The sequence below is a fragment of the Adiantum capillus-veneris genome, chromosome 25 (genome assembly GCF_014529385.1).
Source record: "Adiantum capillus-veneris isolate H3 chromosome 25, ASM1452938v2, whole genome shotgun sequence".
NCBI lineage: Eukaryota > Viridiplantae > Streptophyta > Polypodiopsida > Polypodiales > Pteridaceae > Adiantum > Adiantum capillus-veneris.
In genome coordinates, this window is record NC_140955.1 from 90,911,371 (window position 1) to 90,931,439 (window position 20,069).

Consider the following 20,069-nt stretch of genomic DNA (forward strand, 5'->3'; position numbering starts at 1 on the left):
TATGTCTTAACTCAACTTGGTAGTTTGGATATTTATTTGCTTTGCGTTATTTTGTGATTCCAAATTAGTATGTTCGTTTTAAATCATAGGATGGAAGAGTGGGTGCATCTCTTTGGGATGATGACATTATTGAGTGACAATACACTAGGCCTGGCTGGTACATCACATGGTCAAGGCTTGGAGGATTTGGAAGATAACAAATTCTTCATACTTATGTTTACTTATGCATGGTTGTGTTGTGGGATGGCGGGTGCGCTTGAGTCAGTGGCATGGCGTTTTGCACCAAGAGTATGGTGGTGTTTTCCTCGTCAACAAACGTTCTTTCGCAGTGTGCACAGTGTGCTTTGGTCTACGGCTCGCCTTGCAAATCAAGATCCCTATTGTTTTGCATATCGCATGTCTCGCAGATCCTTTCTTATGCTACTAAACTTGATTCGTCCACTACTACCAACAAGTGGAGTCAGGTTTGTCAGAGAGCCTATTTCTTCGGAGGCTGCGCTTTCTTGCGTACTCTGGCGGCTTGCGCATGGACACTCCTCACGAAGCATGACGAATTTGTTTGGCATGGGTGAAAGCACCATTCGCAAATATGTGGTGATCATTTGTCGCATTTTGAGTAGTACTGAGTTCTTCCACAGGGTTGGCATTAGAGTGCCTCGTGGAGACCGTCTTGAGCAGATAATGGCAGGATTTGAGGCTATCTCTGGTTTGCCGCATATTGTTGGGGCACTTGATGGGACTTACATCCGTCTACAAAGAAAGCCAGCACGAGAGTTCTATCCAGCACAATACATCAACAGGCATGGTTTTCCGAGCATCCTCCTACAGGGTATTGTCGACTCCAATAAGCTTTTTTGGAGTGCAGTTTGCAGTGCTGCAGGAGGGGTTCATGATTCTTCTCACTTCAAAGAATGCGACTTGTATGGTCAGCTCAAGCGACGAGAAGCACTGGATAGGCCACTATTGCACATTCAAGGAGAGATAGTACGACCTTATTTGATTGTAGACTCGGCCTACAAAGCGAGAACATTCTTGGTAAAGCCATATCGAATGAAGGCAGGGCGATTTTTTCGCGAAAAGCGAGATTTTGATAGGAAAATCTTGAAGAGAAGAGTGAAAGTGGAAAATGCCTTTGGTCTCTTGAAGAATAGGTGGCGTATTTTGCGAGATCTCAATGTCGATCTTGCTTTCGCGCCCACTGTGATAGGAGCCTGTTGTTTCCTACACAACTTTGTGCAACTCCAAGGCGAGACGGAGCCTCATGATCAGCGAGATCCGCATCCCAACTCCCAAGAGCCACTTCCTAATGATGGCGGTAATCCTGCTCATCGCGAGATGGCCTTGCGGATAAGGGCAGCCTTATTTCGCCATAGCAGCTTGAGGGTTCAAAATGCAACAGTTCCAGGTGTAGCAGGTTGTGGATTTAGTAATTGTTCTTATTTTTCGAAGTGATCATGTATTTTGTTGCAATTAAAGTTTTAATTATGTATCCATAAAGCTTATTATTAATTTCATGAAGTTGTGTTTTACAAGGCTTGATGATGATTCGGAGTCTGAGGATTGAGTCATGTTCTACATGGTTGTAGTTTTTGTCATGTGGCTTGCTTTATGGCTGCAAAGAGCAGCACCTTTATTTATGTATCGCTACAGGGTTTTTGTTATGGTTATCTAGCATTTTCATTTATGGCTGCCAATGAGCAACAATACCGCGCGCTTCTGTATCAGAGGCGATGAACCATTTTGATGTACTCAGAACAACTTATTTTAGTAGTGTCAGTCTCTTGTTTATGTGATTGTCGGACATTGAAATTTTGTTTGGTCATGCGTTTTTCCATGCATTCGGTGCAATGTTATTAGGCGTTTTTTGTTGGAAAATGCTATCTTTATGATGTTGGCAATGTGTGGTTTGTTGGTTCGCATGATTGTCCAACAACGAACGGACGTGAACGGACGTACGCATGTGCGCACAGGACGTGGCCGGATGAAACAGGTGGTTTTTTTGACCGAACGGAAGCACGAACGGATGCTTGTGCGCGAAATGGCGAAAAGTTCGCATCCGTTTGTAGCACTTTTTTGAGAACGAATGGTCGAACGAACAGCCACATGTGCGCTTTACATCTCTCCCCTTTGCTTTTTGCGAGATTGGTGGGCCGCAGCGGCTAACTACGCCCCAAGCCCTACTTTGACGGGTTTGCCGCAGCGGGATGGCGACTCTTGCCACGTCGTTCTTTCTTGCCGCTGCGGTTCAAGATGAGCTCCATGTGCGCACCTCTTGAGTCGTGACATCGTGGACTTTCCGAAATGAAGGTAGGCCTACTAACGTTTTTCCTCGCGCGTAGGCCCAAGCGCGCACACACACCACAACGTCTCTCTCTCTCTCTCTCTCTCTCTCTCTCTCTCTCAACAAAACACCCACAAGCCCGTGCGCGTACACACAGAGAGTATGAATTGAGTTCTCATGTAAACTTTCAATTTAAGGTTAGTTTATAGAACTTGGGCATGATTGTCAAGCACAGATATTCAATGTATGAGCGACAGCGTCATTTGCACTCATAGTTCAAATTAAAGGGTGGGTCATGTGGGACAAATGCCATAACATGAGAAGAGTTGATGCAGGATTGCTGTGCCAAAGGAGCTGAGGTAGCTCAAAAATGCTCAACTCCACAAGTAATGTTGATGATGTTCCAAGCTGCTCATTGGACAAATACTTGTATCTTACTTTGCAGAAGTGTATGGGAGTAACACTAGGCGAGAATCATGCCACCCTAGCTTGGGGCCAAATGTTAGTCATATACCTTGTAGTTTGCAGAGTGCTTGCCCGTCTGCTCATTTTGTCTGGCGGACAATTCACATGCTTTCATGTTTAACTAGTGTGCAACATGGCTTTGTGACTTGGAGGGTAGTCACTTGGCTACATCGTTTTTCAAGGTCGCCTTGCTATATGGGGGAACATCTAAAGGTCGAATTTTCTTATTACAGACTCCGGATATAGACAATGCACGGTAGATATGCTGCCTTTCATTGTGCATGATTTTGACTCCCACCCCCGAGGCTTTGTCCTTCAACTATGGATGATTTTGACTCCCACTTCTGAGGCATTGCCTTTGTCACAATATGCACACATTAATTCTTAGATTATTTGGAAGGCTAAATGCACACATCTTGATTGCTAGTCCTTCCCCAACGTCCGATATCTGTCCCACTTTTATCGGGCTAATGACCTACTCTAGCCTAATTTCGGCAGCATAACTGCAGTAGGAGGCTTCACAGACAAAATCTTTAAGCAAAAGGTGACTGTCCTTGCGCATTTTAGCACTTTCCCAAACCTGGCAAGAAATTGCAGAACGCTGAATTCTTTGTTTTTTGCCCCGAAAATGCAGTAGAACACCTGTACAGTGATCCCCTAGCTTCCTCAAAGCTCTTGGGGTATTAGGGATAAAAAAGGGTCAAAACCCTTAACCTTCAAAAATACACAGTAGGTTGTAATCTACTATTTTGAGCTTCATTTCGCATGCCGGTACCATCCGTAGCAAGCCCTCAAGCTCCTGCACTTGTAGGGCTACTTGCTCTTTGGATCGGATAAGATTTCTCGTGTGAAATCTCTTCGAGTTCACTTGTACCTGTGGGGGATTAGCAATTAGCTAATCGAGTACCTATGCAAGAGGCTCTTGCCTTGGCAATCGCGCTTGAACCCACTCAACCGTACATACAGATGAAAAGCCCTTGAGCTAAGCATTACGTTGCTGTATTCAAAGGGAGAGAGAGGTGCACAAGAGCGGAATCATCGTGCTACATAGAACACCCATTAAAGCTGTGATCACCTACACCCACTACTCACACACGTAGTCTCACAATGAAGGAGAGGCAGACCAAATCGCTCTCTCTCTCTCTCTCTCTCTCTCTCTCTCTCTCTCTCTCTCTCTCTCTCTCTCAACATGGGCGCTCCTATCTGATATGGCCTTGCAAGTTCACTTGGAGCTGCCATATGTCCAGTTTGCCTCTTTTGAGTTAATTTCTTAGTACCCACCAACTTATAAAGTGTCGTGTGGGGCCTAAATGACTTTGAGCTGAGCCTAGCCAACCCTTTACTTCTTGGATTTTAGTGCCGATTGGCCCGACCAACTCGTGGCGACATAGTCTTCAGTGCTGGCAGGTGAAACTCTTGGTTGTCGGTGTCACAAGGCGGGCACCACGTGCCAATAGAAAAGAACAAACTTTTAGCACTTCATTAACAATTGAAGAGAGAGAGAGAGAGAGAGAGAGAGAGAGAGAGAGAGAGAGAGAGAGAGAGAGAGAGAGAGAGAGAGAGAGAGAGAGAGAGAGAGAGAGAGAGAGAGACACGGAGTTGCGGAATTCCACCCCAAAGAGTATTGGCACCAAACCTTGGCGTCCCTTTCGGTATTTCTTTATATTACATCAACCCAGTACAAGCCGGTACTCCAGACCCTACACCTTCTCCGGGAAGCATGCCAGAGAATGAGCCCTAACCTCATATTTAAAGGCCCTTGGCCTAAAAAGCAATTACAGTGAAAAGCCTTCAAACTCAAAAGCATCTGGTCCAAAAGCAAAGCCAAAAAGCTACCAGCGTAATTTATGGAAATCTGTACAGCCTGCCACATCATCAGCCAACGCAAAACGCGGTATTCCGTACAGCTTGCCACGTCATCCTGCCAGCGCAATTTTTGAAAATCTGCCACGTCATCAGTTTTTGCGTCACTTGGGGCTCCATTGGACGGGGTCCCCGTTAAGTTGGGAGGACTTCTTCTGTTACTTGTTCTTCTTAGGGTTTAGGCTCCTCGGCTGGCATCTGTAAGTTGGCTCCATTCTTTAGGCTTTGACACGTTAGCAGTTTGTTACAGTCGGCCGTTTCACATTGGCCATACAATGTCCGGTCATTTGTGACTTAAAAAAGGGGGTCCCAAAAATTAAATAAAAATCAAGGGAAAGAAACCAACAACTAAGGTTAGTGGCTGTCACAGCCTTGTGACATACCCCCTCTTGAAATCGCCAATGCCCACAATTGCACGCCAGCTATACATGCCATAGATGATTTAGTGTGGTTAGCACCCTTTTATTATCACATGTATCCACAAGAAAGGTCATGGAACATAGACACAAATGGCTTAATAAAACCCTCTTACCTTTGTCATTTCCATATATCATAGAAGTGAGCATTGTACCTTTTAACACTTGTTGAGCGATGTAAACTTCTTGCACTTTTTTACCAGATTGTTGATTATGGATGACAGAGGGGGATCTCTTCTCTTCTTGAAGTAGAGGATGTTCTTTGATTTTCCATTGTCCATTTAAGGATGGAAGTTCCAGTTCCGGCCTCAGGTGACTCTTGTTCATCCAGTATGTAGCAGTTAAGGTGCATATTCTAGTGCATGTGTTGGAGTTGGCTTTGATAGGCAGAGGGGGTAACTTCTATCTCTCGAACCACTTCTTGTTTAATCATCCGACTTCCTTGGATGAGGTTTAGAGGTGGAGCATGTGGTGCTAAACTCTTAGCCGACAATGGCAACCTTCTATGGGTGGTTTCCTAGATGTTCGACACCAGATTTGTTGAGATCCTTTGGATAACAGGTTTGCACTTATTGTCGACAGTTGGTGGGGACGTCTAGCTCCTACTTCCGCAATCAACAACATTTGGATGCTTCTTCGAAACATCCTTTGGAGAGCTCCAACCTTGGGGGCAGCCCATTTAGGGTGCAGATTTGGCCACGACTGGCTAGTATAGCAAGTTCTTTGCCCTTGTAGTTTTTTGCCCAACTTTTTGCAATGTTATAAATCAGCCCCATCATATTTCATGGGCTTGTTCCTCGAGCCGGTTCCTTTACTCTCCCTTGAGGATTGTATTGGATATTGATTGCACAGTTCAGTTGTGGGTATGCTCTCTTCAACACAATTACAAGGGACAATTTTTTCGAAGATTTTAAGGAAGCAAGTTACAACAGTGGGTGCTCTTCCGAGTATGTATGCAGTTTGGCATATTGTATTAGATTGTATCTACAAGTTTTGATCTTTACAGATGCAGAGAAGTGGCGGTCATTTTGTGCTTGAGTAGCTAGGTTCTTTTTGGACCCTGATGGCTTCTTTGGCAAACATGATCCCCAGGTGATGGATGACCTTTCAGGTCTTCCTATTCTTTTTTTTTCCGAGAAAAAGATCCTTATATTAGTCAATATAACTACCCATAGGGCTACAACCACCTCTACTAGAGAGGGCTAAATCAACCATAAGGGGAGACTCTCCCAATGAAAAAACAATATATGTACAATGAGGACTAAATCAGGAGATGGAAGGAGGGAAAAGCCACTTAAGTGGACGGTAGTGCCATCTAAGCTCACTCCGGACCATGGTGAAGAAAGGCCTAGGGCCCCAGAGTCGAAGGAATGTCTCTCTGCGCTCCCGCATGCGATCGGAGCTACCTTGAAGTCTCTTGAACTATCTGTAACAAATTGTTGACGTGTTAAAGCCTAAAGAATGGAGTCAACTTACATATGTGGCCGAGGGGCCTAAACCCTAATTCTGGAAACCCTAACCCTAAAACCTGTAAACCCTAATTTTGGAAACCCTAATCCTAAAACCTGCAAACCCTAATTCTAGAAACCCCCTAAAACTGTAGAAACCCTAACCCTAACCCTAAGGGCAGCAGACAGATTCCGAAAATTGCGCTGACATGATGACGTGGCAGGCTATACGGATTTTCGCGTTTTGCGCTGGCTGATGATGTGGCAGGTTGTACGGATTTCCGTAAATTGTGCTGGCAGCTTTTTGGCTTTGCTTTTTGAGTTTTAAAGGCTTTTTACTATAACTGCTTTTCAGGCCAAGGGCCTTCAAATATGAGGCTAGGGCTCATTCTCTGGCATGCTTCTTGGAAAAGGTGCAAAATTTGGAGTACAGGCTTGTACTTTGATGATGCAACATAAAGAAATACCGAAAGGGGCGCCAAGGTTTGGGGCCAATACTCTCTGGGGTGGAATTCTGCCACTCTGTGTCGCGTGTCGTCTCTCTCTTTCAGTTCAGTTGTGATTGAAGTGCTAAAAGTCTGTTCAGTCTGTTCTTTTCTATTGGCACGTGGTGCCCGTCTTGTGACAGTGGTATCAGAGTATCAGGCGTGTGCTTTTCTAAAAGCATACCGGTCCTACAAAAGAGCAGACAAAGCTATTGGAATTTGATTCGAGGTATTTTCGCCCTCCAACCCGGACTTATTAGCCACTCCCACCCTTACTTCATCGCGCATCGGGCCCGCTCCCGTCTTCACCGTAGTGTCTTACAGGGCATAAGCCAATTAAGATCACTTGCAAGAGAAGGATCCAGATTTGTTTCAAGTCACTGTTTTTTGTCTCAGAAGCAGTGCTATGCAGATCTTGATGTCTACAACTACCAAGCAGCATACTCCAAGTACTTGGCAAGCGTTCAAGAAAATTTTTGCCCGAAGTTATATAGTTTTTGACATCTTCCTTCGGAGTGCAACTTCTGGCAGAGTCGGGTATCCTGAAATGCTTGCCATGGAAATCCTAGCAGATTATATCTTGAAATTTCTCAACATCCCTCAGTGATGTCTCTTCACGATCAGATAACTTTGGAGGTTCAATGCGATTGCTATCTTGGGACTACCATCGCCGCCAAAGAAACACTGTTTGTCCAAGAGCTTATAGACCATGCTGTCCTCGACTACGACCTTATGGAAGAAACCTAATCCTAATTTTTGGTGCAAGTTTCAAGATGGAAAGGCAATCGACTTTTCGAGCTCGACTGATGTCGAGATTGCTTTTTAAGTTTGAGTTCTGTTTGATCTTGTTTGATGATCCTGTTTGGAATTTGTTTGAAATGGATGGTATCTGTTTTGAACCTGTTTTGGTGCCGATTTGAATTGTTTGACTCTGGTTTGATACTGGTTTCAATGATTGGTGACTTTACTCCCGGGTGGAGAAGTGAGAAATACTGTTTTGGTATTGTTTGAACCTCGGAACGACGCAGGCCGATGCCTGGGGAGCGTTTCATTGTATGTTTGAAAACCTCCGAATGACGCAGGCCGATGCCTGGGGAGCGTTTGGTTGTATGCTTGTAAAATAATTATTGTTGTGACTCCCGGCCCGGACCTGGATGGTTATGCAGGAGGAGTATTAAGAAGTCTGAGCAGTGGTTACTCTTAGCACCTCCAAATGACGCAAGCTGCGGTTTGGGGGGCGTTTGGTTGTAAAAGGCCTCTATATCTCCCGGCCCGGACCTTTTTAGCTTATGCGGGAGGAGTGATGAGGGAGTCGTTGAATATCTCCCGGCCCGGACCTTGTTAGGTTATGCGGGAGGAGTGTTCATCGGTGGCTTTATGTTTCTATGTCTTGTAACATGCATATTTGAGCATTTGTGTTGCATTTGATGTGCCAACCACTGAATATTCCTAATTGGATGAGATTGCCTGAGTATGTAATTTTAGTGCATCAAGACACCCGTGGAAGATCAGTACGGTATGGGTGTGATGGCTAATTTTACTACGCCAGAATATCAAGAGTTCTGATCTGGAGAAAGGAGAAGCTAACTCCTTGATCAAACAGCCGAAAGGAGAAGCTAACTCCTTGATCAAAAGAGCAGAAAGGAGAAGCTAACTCCTTAATAAAAAGAGCAAACTGATTGTCCCTCGGAATGACCCTCCGAAATTTTTGAACTAACTTGAGTTGTTTTGCAGATATGCTGTAATCGCGGACGATTACTCTCTTTCAAGAAGGGAAGATGTAACAAACTGCTGACGTGTCAAAGCCTAAAGAATGGAGTCAACTTACAAATGTGGCCGAGGGGCCTAAACCCTAATTCTGGAAACCCCAACCCTAAAATTGCAAAAACCCTAACCCTAACCCTAAGGGCAGCAGACAGATTCCGAAAATTGTGCTGACATGATGACGTGGCAGGTTGTACGGATTTTCGTAAATTGCGCTGACAGCTTTTTGGCTTTGCTTTTGCACCAGAAGCTTTTGAGTTTTAAAGGCTTTTTACTATAACTGCTTTTCAGGCCAAGGGCCTTTAAATATGAGGCTAGGGCTCATTCTCTGGCATGCTTCCTGGAAAAGGTGCAGACTCTGGAGTACCGGCTTGTACTTTGATGATGCAATATAAAGAAATACCGAAAGGGGCGTTGGGGCCAATACTCTCTGGGGTGGAATTCCGCCACTCCGTGTCGCGTGTCGTCTCTCTCTTTCAGTTCAGTTGTGATTGAAGTGCTAAAAGTCTGTTCTTTTCTATTGGCACGTGGTGCCCGTCTTGTGACACTATCCCCTAAGAGTATGGATCAACTTTAGTTAAAAATCTCAAATAGTCTCTACTGGTGGCACAAGGCGAGCCTCGAAGATGCGGAAGCAACGGGCCCGCCAGATGAACCAGAGTGTCATGCCACAAACGAACTCCCAATACACCTCTCTCACTGCACCACTCCTGTGGGTAAGCTCTGTAGCAGGCTGGAGTGTAGGACGACCCCCCTGTAACACTATCATCCTGTTGGTGGAGGATAGCTCAAACTGTAGTACAAGGCTTGTGAGGGTGGACCAAGCAGCTACCCCCGTGTACTGTCGTGCTGTGGAAAGAGCTGGCATCAGCCGAAGGACCTGAAGCCAAACATACTGTGCCATAGGGCAGTCCCACAAACAGTGACGCTGACTCTCCAAAGGATCGTCACAAGGTGCACATGCTGCTGAAAGGCCACTATGTACTAGCCAGCTCCCCACTGCTGTGGCTCTATGTGCAACTAGCCACTGGAACAAAGTGACTCTCCGCGGCTGTCTGGCATCCCACAACCTCGCCCAAAGGGCTGACAAGAACTCTGCTGTGAGACCCTCTTCCTGCCAATGAAGTGTTGCAGCAGGACGAGCCTCTCTCCGTGCTGCCAGTATGTGATGTCCCAGTCGAACAATGTTCTGAAAGACGGGGACCCGTGGATGGTCGGCTGAAGAGAAAGGGTCCCTCCAAAACCACTCTCCAGGATCCCATTGCACTCGTGCCAGTGGGCAGCTCTCCCAAGCCCAAAGCCTCCAATGGCCTATTGTCGCAAGAGCTGCAAGGTCAGGATTGATGACACAAGTCCTTTCGCAGATGCCCAATACTCGGATCCTCTAAAAACAACTCTCTGCAACCTGTGGAGCCTCTACTGAGACTCTGTGTAGTCGACCCTCACCCGGATGTCGAAGAACATGGAGGGTACAGTCTCTGAGAAAGCTCGAACTACGGTGAGGACCTCCAGTCGCGTGAAGGTCCCCATCCATCTGGGAGCTGTTGTCTCTAGAGGTATGAGCCACTCAACTGGTACTGCGGTTGATGAATCTAAGGGGAGATGGCTGGACCGATTCAACTCCACCTTCAACGTAATCGACCCTTCGTTGGACCCTGAAGAAAGGACCGTTATCCTCCTTGGTGGGGAGGCTTGTAGGAAGCGGATGCCCTTTTGGGTACGTCGTGATTTGCACTCGAGGAACGGAACCGCACGGCACGTGCGTGTGGTGAAGTTCCTCGGTGAAGTTATACCCCGGTACTTGGGTGCTCTACATAGGTGGATGGGGAGATAATGCTCCCCTTCCTATGCTGTTACTTTCAATCCGATCCCTTCCGGGGGAAATGACGTAATTCTCCCCAAGCGAATCTAGATGAGCTACAAGAGCGCCCAAGTGCCATTCCCTCCCGGAGGGATCAACTTCACCTAAAAAGGGGTTGGGAGGTGCAAAAGGGAGACACCACCAACCTGAGCGGACGCCACCTATGAGCCGACGCCCTTCCAAGTGGGTATGGCATTTCCTAGGGGAAAACCGTCAGGTTTCAACGGCAATTTAGTGAGGTGAGCGATAAGTTACCTGGAGGAGGCAACTCCAAAGGGAAGACCGAAGCAAGTCCCGTAGTACTTGGGCCTTTGAACAGAGGTACTTGGTCGCTGTCACACCCAAATCAAGTTGGCGAAATGGGTCTCTCAAGGGATTAGTCATGGCCCTAAGAGTGTAGATAATTCTCGCCTCTTGTAGTTCAGAGGAAACTAGTGACAAAAGCGTTTGCCTTCGGTTTCTGGGTGCATAGTCCTGGTCGTTCTTCTTGTATACCTTTTTTGGTGTATGAGGGGAGCGGCCGGGCGTGCCCTACCCGACTCCGAAAACAAAACAAAACAATCTCTAGAGGTGTGAGCGATGTCTTGACACATGCTCTGCACCCCTCTCATGCCCTGCAGCTGGATGCTCTATAACTCCTCTGGCAAACCTGAGAATTGAAGCCAGTTGACTAGAGTGCGTGCCGGACCCTCTGCCATGGGACCCCAAGAAACATGAGGCCTGCTACCAACCAGGTGGTCTCTCTGAGTGCTGACCATGGTGTTCCAAACAAGGGGCTCTCTCAAGCGCTCCTCCATGCAAGTGGGCTGGTGCTGCTCGAGGCCTCTCCACGGTTGCTCCCAAGAGCGAAGCAGGCTCACAACAAAACGATCCTCCAGTCTCCTGCTCAGACCAACTTTGCGCATCTCTGTAAAGATCCATCTGATGGAAGGTCTCCAAGGGCCTCCTGCCTGAGGCACTCGAGCTCTAAGCCGCTGAAGCAAAAACTCCTTCCAAGACTCCTCCCCTGGAAGCAGTCCTCTGACAACAAACTTCCCAAGAAGGGCTCTGCTCTGTTGTGCTGGGTCTATTATCCCCAATCCCCCCTAAGAACAAGGTAGAGTGATGACTTGCTAGGCTACTTTGGCCCGGGCTATCTGAGTGTCGCGCCCTGACCACAGAAAGTTCCTGATCAGCCTCTCTACCTGGTTGATGCAAGAGCTCAAAAAGATTCAACAATATGTAATGTAACACATAGTAGCCAACAACACCTGGTTGGCCACTACAACTCTGTCTGCCAAAGAGAGTTGTGCCAAACTCCAATGTAACAACTTCCTCCTGATGGACAGGAGGAGGGAAGCAATCTGCTGCTCAGGACAGAAGTCCAGGCCAACCTGACAACCCAAGTAGCGAACTGCAGTCCCTAGGGGAATCCATCTAAAACCCTCACCTGGAAACCAATCATGCGTAGGAGCACTGTCAACCTAGAAATCCACCGTCTTCCTCCAGTTGATCAGTTCTCCTGATGCACAACAAAACGTCTCAAGAGCCTGCTCACACCTGTGCATGTTCGCCTCCTAGCCCTCCAAGTACAAAGCTGAGTCGTCTACAAACTTAGAATCCAATAGCTCATCACCTCGAATAGGGAGCGCCTACTGTGAAACCAAGAATCTGCTCATCGCCTCAGCATAGAACAGAAAGAGGAAGGGGGTTAGAGGACAGTATCGCGGATAGTGTGTCGTGCTCTCTACAGTGGGTGCTCCTCAGTGCAATGTGCGTGACAATCTCACTCAAAACAGACTGGAAACAAAGGAACAATAGACAACAACTGAGCTCACAAAGACACAACAACTGCAGACCAGAACATATCACTCGACTCTCTCAAAGAAATGATATAGACTCTGGCGTGGCAGCACACTGAGCTCCAGCCCAGGACTCACAGGTACAATGGGGTGTCGAGTCTCAGATGTGTGCAGGGATGGTGAAGACGTGGTGTGTATAGACTCTATATCCTAGACAACGACGCTGGACCATCTATGAAGCAGATGATACTCATGACCCAACAGCTACTACTCGTATGTACAACCATAAAGAGCCACCAACGGCTCATAAATGTCAGCCATCTAAGTCTATCCCAAAACTGAGTGGTGGTGACCTGGCCACGATGTCCACTAGACCACCGTCCGTATCCCTGCCACGTGTCACTGTCCAGCCTAGAGAGTCCGTCCAATGTGAACTAGACTAGGCCAACTGTACTAACTGTGTGTCCTGTGAAAGTGGCACTGTAGCCCTGCTACAGCTTGCCCGCCACGAAACCACTCACCGTCTCGGTGAGAGAACCACTGAAACTGCTAAAAGACTGAACTGCAATAATAAATGACTACGGTACTGTCATGGTGAAAAGACTGTCAATCATCATCCCAGAGAAAGAGTAGTTGCTATAACTGCACTCGAAGGATCAGTCTCCGGAGGTGGAGCCATCAAATCAATGGTGGAACTTTGCTGTAGGGGCTGCTGAGCTTGTAGAGGCTGCTGGGCTCTGTTGTCAATAACCTGGCCGCCTGTGAAAGGAGTCGCCAGCTGCTGCATGGTAGAGGGTAACACCTGTCCGGAAGTGTACTGAGGACGACGAGTGACACAGCCATGGCGGTGTGCACCAGCAACACTGTCGCAGCAAGGAACGCTATGCATGTGGGACGATGGCGATGACTGAAACCCCTGAGGGTATTGTGGACTGTAGTACTGAACTGGAGGCTGAGGCTGTGTGTAGAGTCCCATAAAGTGCTGAGAAGGACCTGCAGTATGCAATGGTGGCCCGAATCCAGTCCATCCAAACCCCACGCGAGCCCGAGCCCGAGCCCGAGCCGACCTATCTCCATGTAGAAGCATTTCCCGAAACTTTTGTACTTGTGCTTTAAGGTCTTCAATGATGTCTGACTTTATTTTCAAAGCTTGTTGTAGTGCGAAAATCGTAGCATCCCGATCCGAGATGGCACTTTCGGCCACCTTTGGAGATCCGTCCATAGATGCGTATATGGCAGAGTGGCGTTGGTGCGTGGCAGCTAACTGTTCTGCTCCAAGCTCTATGGTGGCGATAGCATTCCTGGAGTCTTGTAATACTTTCTCCGAAAGGTGTAACAGAGAAGTAGAGTCGGCGATGCCTGAAGATGATACTGGAGGACTCCCAAGTGGCATAGGTGGCTCACTAGGAGTAGGTACTACTGGTGGAGTAGGAGCTGATATAGGAGCTGAGACGGTAGTTGCAGGTGGAGTCAGCTCTATATGGGTGAATATTGGAGAAGAAGGTAGAGGAATCTCCGAGGGAGAAGCCGCCGATTTGTCATGAAATTTGGGAGTTGACATTGGCCCCGTACAGAGAGGAGTGGAAGACAGAGAGCGCCGCGGAAGATGTGTTACTTTAGTTTGTTGGCTCTCAGATATTGGCAAAGAGAGTAGAGACTTTGCTGTATCTTTCGCCACCTTTGCTTTGATCTTCTTTTTCTTGTGGATTTTAGGATCAGCATGATTGTTTAAGGATTTCATTTTCCCTTGCACACTTCGTGTATCATCATCTACTTCGCTTGGTGTAACATGTATACTTACGACCCACGTCAAGAGAGGGGCTGCGAAACATTTGAAACTGAGCTGCACAGATCTCACCTTGGTCCGAAACCTTTTGGCCCGAGATTGTAAAGATGAAAAAAGGATATGGTGAAATCCACAGGGTTGGGCATGGAGCAAACAGTAAAGGCCGTCCCAATGAGATAATGTAGTGGGCAGTTCACATTTCCCTATATCTTCTTTGGCATCTCTCGCTAGAAAGTAGTATCTAAAGATTGCCAAGAGCTGTTTGTTTCTTTCATAATTCGGGTGATCTGTAGTGAGCATTTCCTCACATGACTGAATTGTGGCCTCCTTAGAAAGCTGAGAGAAGGTTCGGGTAGCAGGCTTCACAGATGGAAAGGTTGTCATACCCATAGCATGGCCTAACCTTGCAGCGGTGAGTTTGACTCCGACCTTGCGAAAGTTCTTCAGAAGATCATGAATCATCTCTATAGGAACAATGGTTGGGAGATCTTCGGCCAGTGCTGTGAGACCCATAGTCTATAGCTGGTCCTTGGAGAGGATTTGACTGAGAGACGGTCGAGGCGGCTGTAGATAAACAGCCAAGGAGAATTGTGCGCGACTTTTAGATGTAGCTGGCCTACTGATCTCTTGATGGATGATTTCTTGATTGTGTTTCTTTTTAGTTGCTGTTTTCACGTTGTTTCTTTTGATGCATCTGATTCAGAGACAACTTTTGAATCCGACTCCGAAGTTGGGGTGCTTTGTAACTTTCATCGCTGGCATCACTGGAAGTGAAGTCATCCAGATCTTGGCCGCTAGTTTCCGAGTCCTCCTCTTCAACAGAACTCAGTTGCTGAGGTGGTGGCTTCTTGACTGCTTTTCTGGAGGGTTTGCTGCTACCTGCCATGATAATTGCAAATTTGATACTAACTGATGTGCACACCCTGTCGAGAGACTTCAGTAACGTGCTCCAACAGCTGCAAGCCAAGCCATCGTGATGTTTCTATTGTTTGGTTCATCCTCTTCCATTGGTGGCGTAGAGTGGTATATAATGAAAGCTCAAACCTTTGCGTGCAGAATAAGTAGGAGGAAGACCCAATGAAACTTTCTCTTTGGCACTAAGCTGATTAGAATAGGCCTTGTTGTTTGATAGTTCTTAACAGCTGTCTCGTGTGACGTTATAATGACCAAGATGTAACCGAGTCGGCTTCCTGCATGACCAGTGACCTTCGACAAAGTAAATAACATCACATCATCATCACTATAGTCTCAAGTTGAAACATAAATTTGCGTCTCTCCCTAGTGCAAGAGTGCAAGGTAGCATCTTCTTGCTCAGAATACTAGCTGTAACCACGAATGCGATGGCCATAATTGTGAGAGCTTGACCATCATTGTGAGAGCTTAAAGCAGCAGTGTGATGGGCGTGACAGTGGATATGTTGCTGTACATATGAGAGTAGAGGTAGACTGGGTGATACACTTGCAGGTGTGGTTGTCCCTCTGGAGGATAGGAGCCTGTTAGTCGGTTGGGGTGAGATTGCAGTTATAGCGCCTTGAAGTAAGTAGAGGTGAAGTTTTTCTTAAAGACAACCGAGGATGTGCTTTGAAAACACCAAGGCCAAGGCACCCGATTGGGGCTTTAGAGTGTAGAGATGGCAAGGGCGTACAATAGAGACAGACAACTCCGTGCTACAGAGAGAAGCGTGTGAACTTAACGAAACTATCACAAAACAGACTAGGAGTTTAACTTGAAAGACCTTAGTAATAACGTCAAATAACACTGATGATAGAAACACTTAGAGAAAGAGTGATTGGATTGCAGAAAGGTAAGAAGTTCGAGACAATACCCAATTACTGAGTTTACAGAGTGGAGAAAGGATACCTTAGGAGGAAAGGTGGAAACTTCTACAGGCATAGCAGAGATTGAGACAGTAATAGAACACCCGTTCTGGTGGGAAGGTAGTGGGGAGGAGAGAGATGGGAGATTAGAACCTATTAGCCATAACAATTACAGATGGCGAAATAGTGGCATACTGTTTACTCAGAGGAGTAATAGCACTTGATTCTGGAGCCATTTACCAGCGGCAATGGAACACCGTCCAAAGTTACTAATTGGATTGCTCCTTGTGGCAAAATTTCTTGTACCATGAATGGCCCTTGCCAGGCTGGGACCAGCTCCTTAGCTTTTTTCAGAAACTTCGCTTGTTAGAGTAGCACCAGTGTTCCCTGCGTTATTTTCGGCTTTCTGAGATGGCAATCATGCCACGCTTTGCGACGAAGTTGCTCGGCTTGGAGAGCATGTGAAGTTAACATCCTGCTTTCTTCTAACATTGAGAGACGAGAGGTTTGCAGAAGCAATCTCCGCTGTGACTCGAACACTTCCCACTCTTGCTGAACCTGAGTTGAACTCATATGGTGCAATTGCTTCTAAACCGAAAGCTAGCTGGAATGGGGTGTAGTTAATAAATTGTGCCGAGGATAGCTTGAGCCCAAGAAGCTGGATGCAGTTGACAAGCTTTCTTGAGAAGCGCCATTAGCACTTCGTTAGTGCTCTCAGCCTGCCCATTTGCTCTAGGATAGTAAGAGCAAGACTTGCGATGAAAAATCTTGTAGTTTGTGAGGAGTGTGGAGATTAGGTTGTTGACGAAATGACTACCTCTATCACTGGTGATTTCCAGAGGGCACCCAAACGTGCAAAAAATATTTTCATACAAAAATTTTGCGACAGTGGCGGCTGTACAGTCGATGGTGGCCACCACTTCGGCCCACTTTGTTGCATAATCCGTTGCTACCAGGAGATACTTACGATTGCCTGGTTGAGCAGGTGGAGTAACTGGACCAACAAAGTCCAAGCCCCATCGCTCAAAGGGCAACCACGCCATAGATACCTGTAGAGGGCGATTTGATTGCTTGCTAGGCTTGGGCGCACATCGCTGACAGACATCACAAATTTTGACATGAGCAATAGCATCTCTGAATAGATAGGGCCACCATAAGCCTGTTTGTAAGATTTTCTGCGCCGTGATGTGACCAGGGTAATGACGACATGTAGGACCACTGTGTGCATCTTCCAGACTGTGGTCTACTTCATGAGGAGAGACACACCTGCGCAGTACACCATCTGGCCCAGATTTGTAGAGCTGTCCACCAATCAAAGAGAAGGGTCTAGACTTAAGCAAGAGTCTTTTTTTTTTGCAATGGAGAAGCATTCTCAGGATATAGGCTAGTAGAGAGAAGATGTAACATATCTCCATACCATTCTGGGGTAGTGTCGATCTTAAAGAGATGACTATCTGGGAAGTCATCATCAACCCCAGTATCGGGCTCACCTGTATGTATGCGAGAGAGATGGTCGGCCATGACGTGCCGTTTGCTTGGACTAAGAACTACTTCGAAGTCGAATTCTTGGAATATCAGTAGCCACCTCCAGACTCTTCCTGCAACTTGGGGTTTATTCAGAAGATAGCGTAGCGCATGATGATCCGTGATGATAGTGAAGTGAACCCCTAACAAATAATGACGAAACTTTTGTAAAGAATACACCATAGCCAAACCTTCCCTTTTTGTGGTGCTGTAGTTGCGCTTTGCTTTGGTGAGCAGGCGACTTGCATAGTGAACAGGGCGATCCAAGTTGTACTCCTTGCTAGGCTGAGTCAAGACAACACCCACAGCCAGTTGACTGGCATTAGTATGCACATGAAAAGGAAGAGACCACCAATCTGGGGCTCCTAAATAGGTGCTTCAGTGAGGCATTTTTTGAGGTATGCAAATGCTTCAGCCTCAGGTTTTGACCATTTGAAGGGTACAATAGCACTAGTGAGTTGGGTCAATGATTGAGCCACCTGTGCATACATTCGTATAAACCTGCGATGATAGCCTGTGTGGCCTACAAAGCTTTGAACACCTTGATGGAAGGTGGTAACTTCAAGATGGCCACGATCTTCTCTGGGTCAGGTGCTAAATCTTTGGCAGACACCACATGGCCTAGAAGTGTACCCTCAGTGACCAAAAAGTGACATTTTTTAGGATTGAGCTTTAGCCGTGCCTCTCTGCACCCGAGGAAGAGACAATAGAGAGCTGAGCGAGGTGCTCCTCTAGATTTTCCACTGGAGTTGAACATTGGGCACCTGAGAAGGTCTAAAAATCGTCCATGAAGATGCAAAGATGATCCGTAAGTAAAGGAAAAAATATAAGATAGACTGCTCGATTGAAGGAAGGTGGAGCGTTTTTCAACCCAAATGACATCCTAGTGTAAATAAAAATACCCCAGGGAGTCACAAAGGCCGTTTTAAGCTGATCACCTGGATGGATGCCCAACTGATTGTATCCACTGAACCCATCCATGAAACTGTACAATACATGTCCTGCTACATCTTCGAGCACACGCTCAGTGAAAGGTGTGGGAAAACCATCTGGGATAGTTACCTTGTTCAGAGCACGGGAATCTATGCACACCACACATGGATTTTATTTGACTGCTTCTTAGGCGCTATCACCATGGGTGATAACCACTCAGAGTGCTCCACAGGTACAATGATCCTTGCCTCTTGCATTTTTTCGAGCTCTGACTTAACAGCCTCTGCATACTTTGGGTTGAGCTTGTAAGCTCGGCCTCTGACAGGCTCAGCCCCTTCAACTAGAGGGATAGTGTGGACACCCAATTCTGGTGGGATCCGTTCCAAATCTTTGTAGGACCAAGCAAAAACATCTTTAAAAGAGTGTATAAAAGAAACTACCTGATCTAGTAATGCGGGATGCTCCCATAACCATGTTGCTAAGAGGACATGCTGAGGGTTGGTAGGGTCGTCCAGGTTGACTTTTTTGACCGGGTCAAGAGGTGTAACTGTGGAGGGTACTTCGGAAATTGAGAAGTGAGCTGCCTCTTGGAGCTTCGAACATCATGGGCTGGTGTTTGATCGATTGGAAACTCTGCATACTCTTCTTGTAACCATCCTGGTGGAAGCTCATCGAAGAGTAAATCTTCAGACACTGACATAGCAGAGTGCTTTTGAGGGGGTGGGGCGTCCAATCTGGGAGATGCTAGAGGAAGGGGGGAATCATTGGCGAGTTCATGCAGAGGAGATTTCTTCCCCCTTCGTTGATGTGTTATAGGTTCACCAAGGCCGAGGACTTCCATAAGAGGAACACTTGAATCATGGGAATCAGGGACTAACACACTTACTTCTTCGACTGACACACTTTTTGCTGTAGGGCTTGGGACATTGGTGTCCGCCTGAGGAGCTGGGAGAGAGAGTGTTACCGGCACAGGTGAGGTTTGAATAGAGACCACATAGCATGGCATCGAGGTGGTAGCTTCCAACCACAGCAGCAGGTCTTTGTCAGACCCGTCAGGTGGGATGGGCTACTAAGGGTCGGGGTTGTACTGTACTGATAATGAGCTGTGATGAACCACTGGATCCATACCTCCTTCGAGCCGAATTGGTTGCATGGGGGAGCCAGGAGTATGTATCCACATGGCGTCGTTTCCCCAATCATGAAGTACCTTAGTATGCCACAACCATGGTCTACCAATAAGCAAAGGAAATCCTCCCTCCACCTGAGGAAGACTGACCACCACAAAATCCAAGTTAAATGTGAAGTCTTGTACCTTCAGAGGCACCCTCTCTACTATGCCCACAGGGTAGACTGTTCTCTGGTCCGCCAATGTAACAGTGAATGGAGCAGGGCAGGTAGGTTGCAGACCTAAGGCCAACATAGTAAATTCTGGCATCAGATTGATATGAGATCCACCATCCACTATGACGCCTGAGAAATGATGCCCAAGAATAGACACAGTGAGACGAGGAATTTTGTAGTCGGTGAGGGGAGCAGTTGGATAAGAAATCATGTAGGACTCCAAGGGCTGCACAGGTAGGTGCCCACCACTAGGCCCTGCACCAGGATACAGAGATTGGATGATGGAAAGGGTGTCACTTCGGAA

General features: G+C 46.9%; 2 protein-coding genes across 3 annotated transcripts in view; both read left to right on the forward strand.

Annotated features, from left to right (window-relative positions):
* Nucleotides 1-20,069, forward strand: part of LOC147425270 (uncharacterized) — a 122,189-nt gene that overhangs the window by 2,162 nt on the left and 99,958 nt on the right. The gene's annotated exons all lie outside the window — the stretch shown is intronic.
* Nucleotides 35-1,641, forward strand: LOC147425272 (protein ANTAGONIST OF LIKE HETEROCHROMATIN PROTEIN 1-like). Its single transcript, XM_086500182.1, has one exon. It carries the CDS (start codon nt 70-72, stop codon nt 1,450-1,452), a length of 1,383 nt encoding a protein of 460 aa, XP_086356308.1. The 5' UTR covers nt 35-69; the 3' UTR covers nt 1,453-1,641.

Excerpts from the sequence above, each read along its gene's own strand:
- LOC147425272 (XM_086500182.1), top strand. The coding sequence starts at position 70 with ATGTTCGTTTTAAATCATAGGATGGAAGAGTGGGTGCATCTCTTTGGG.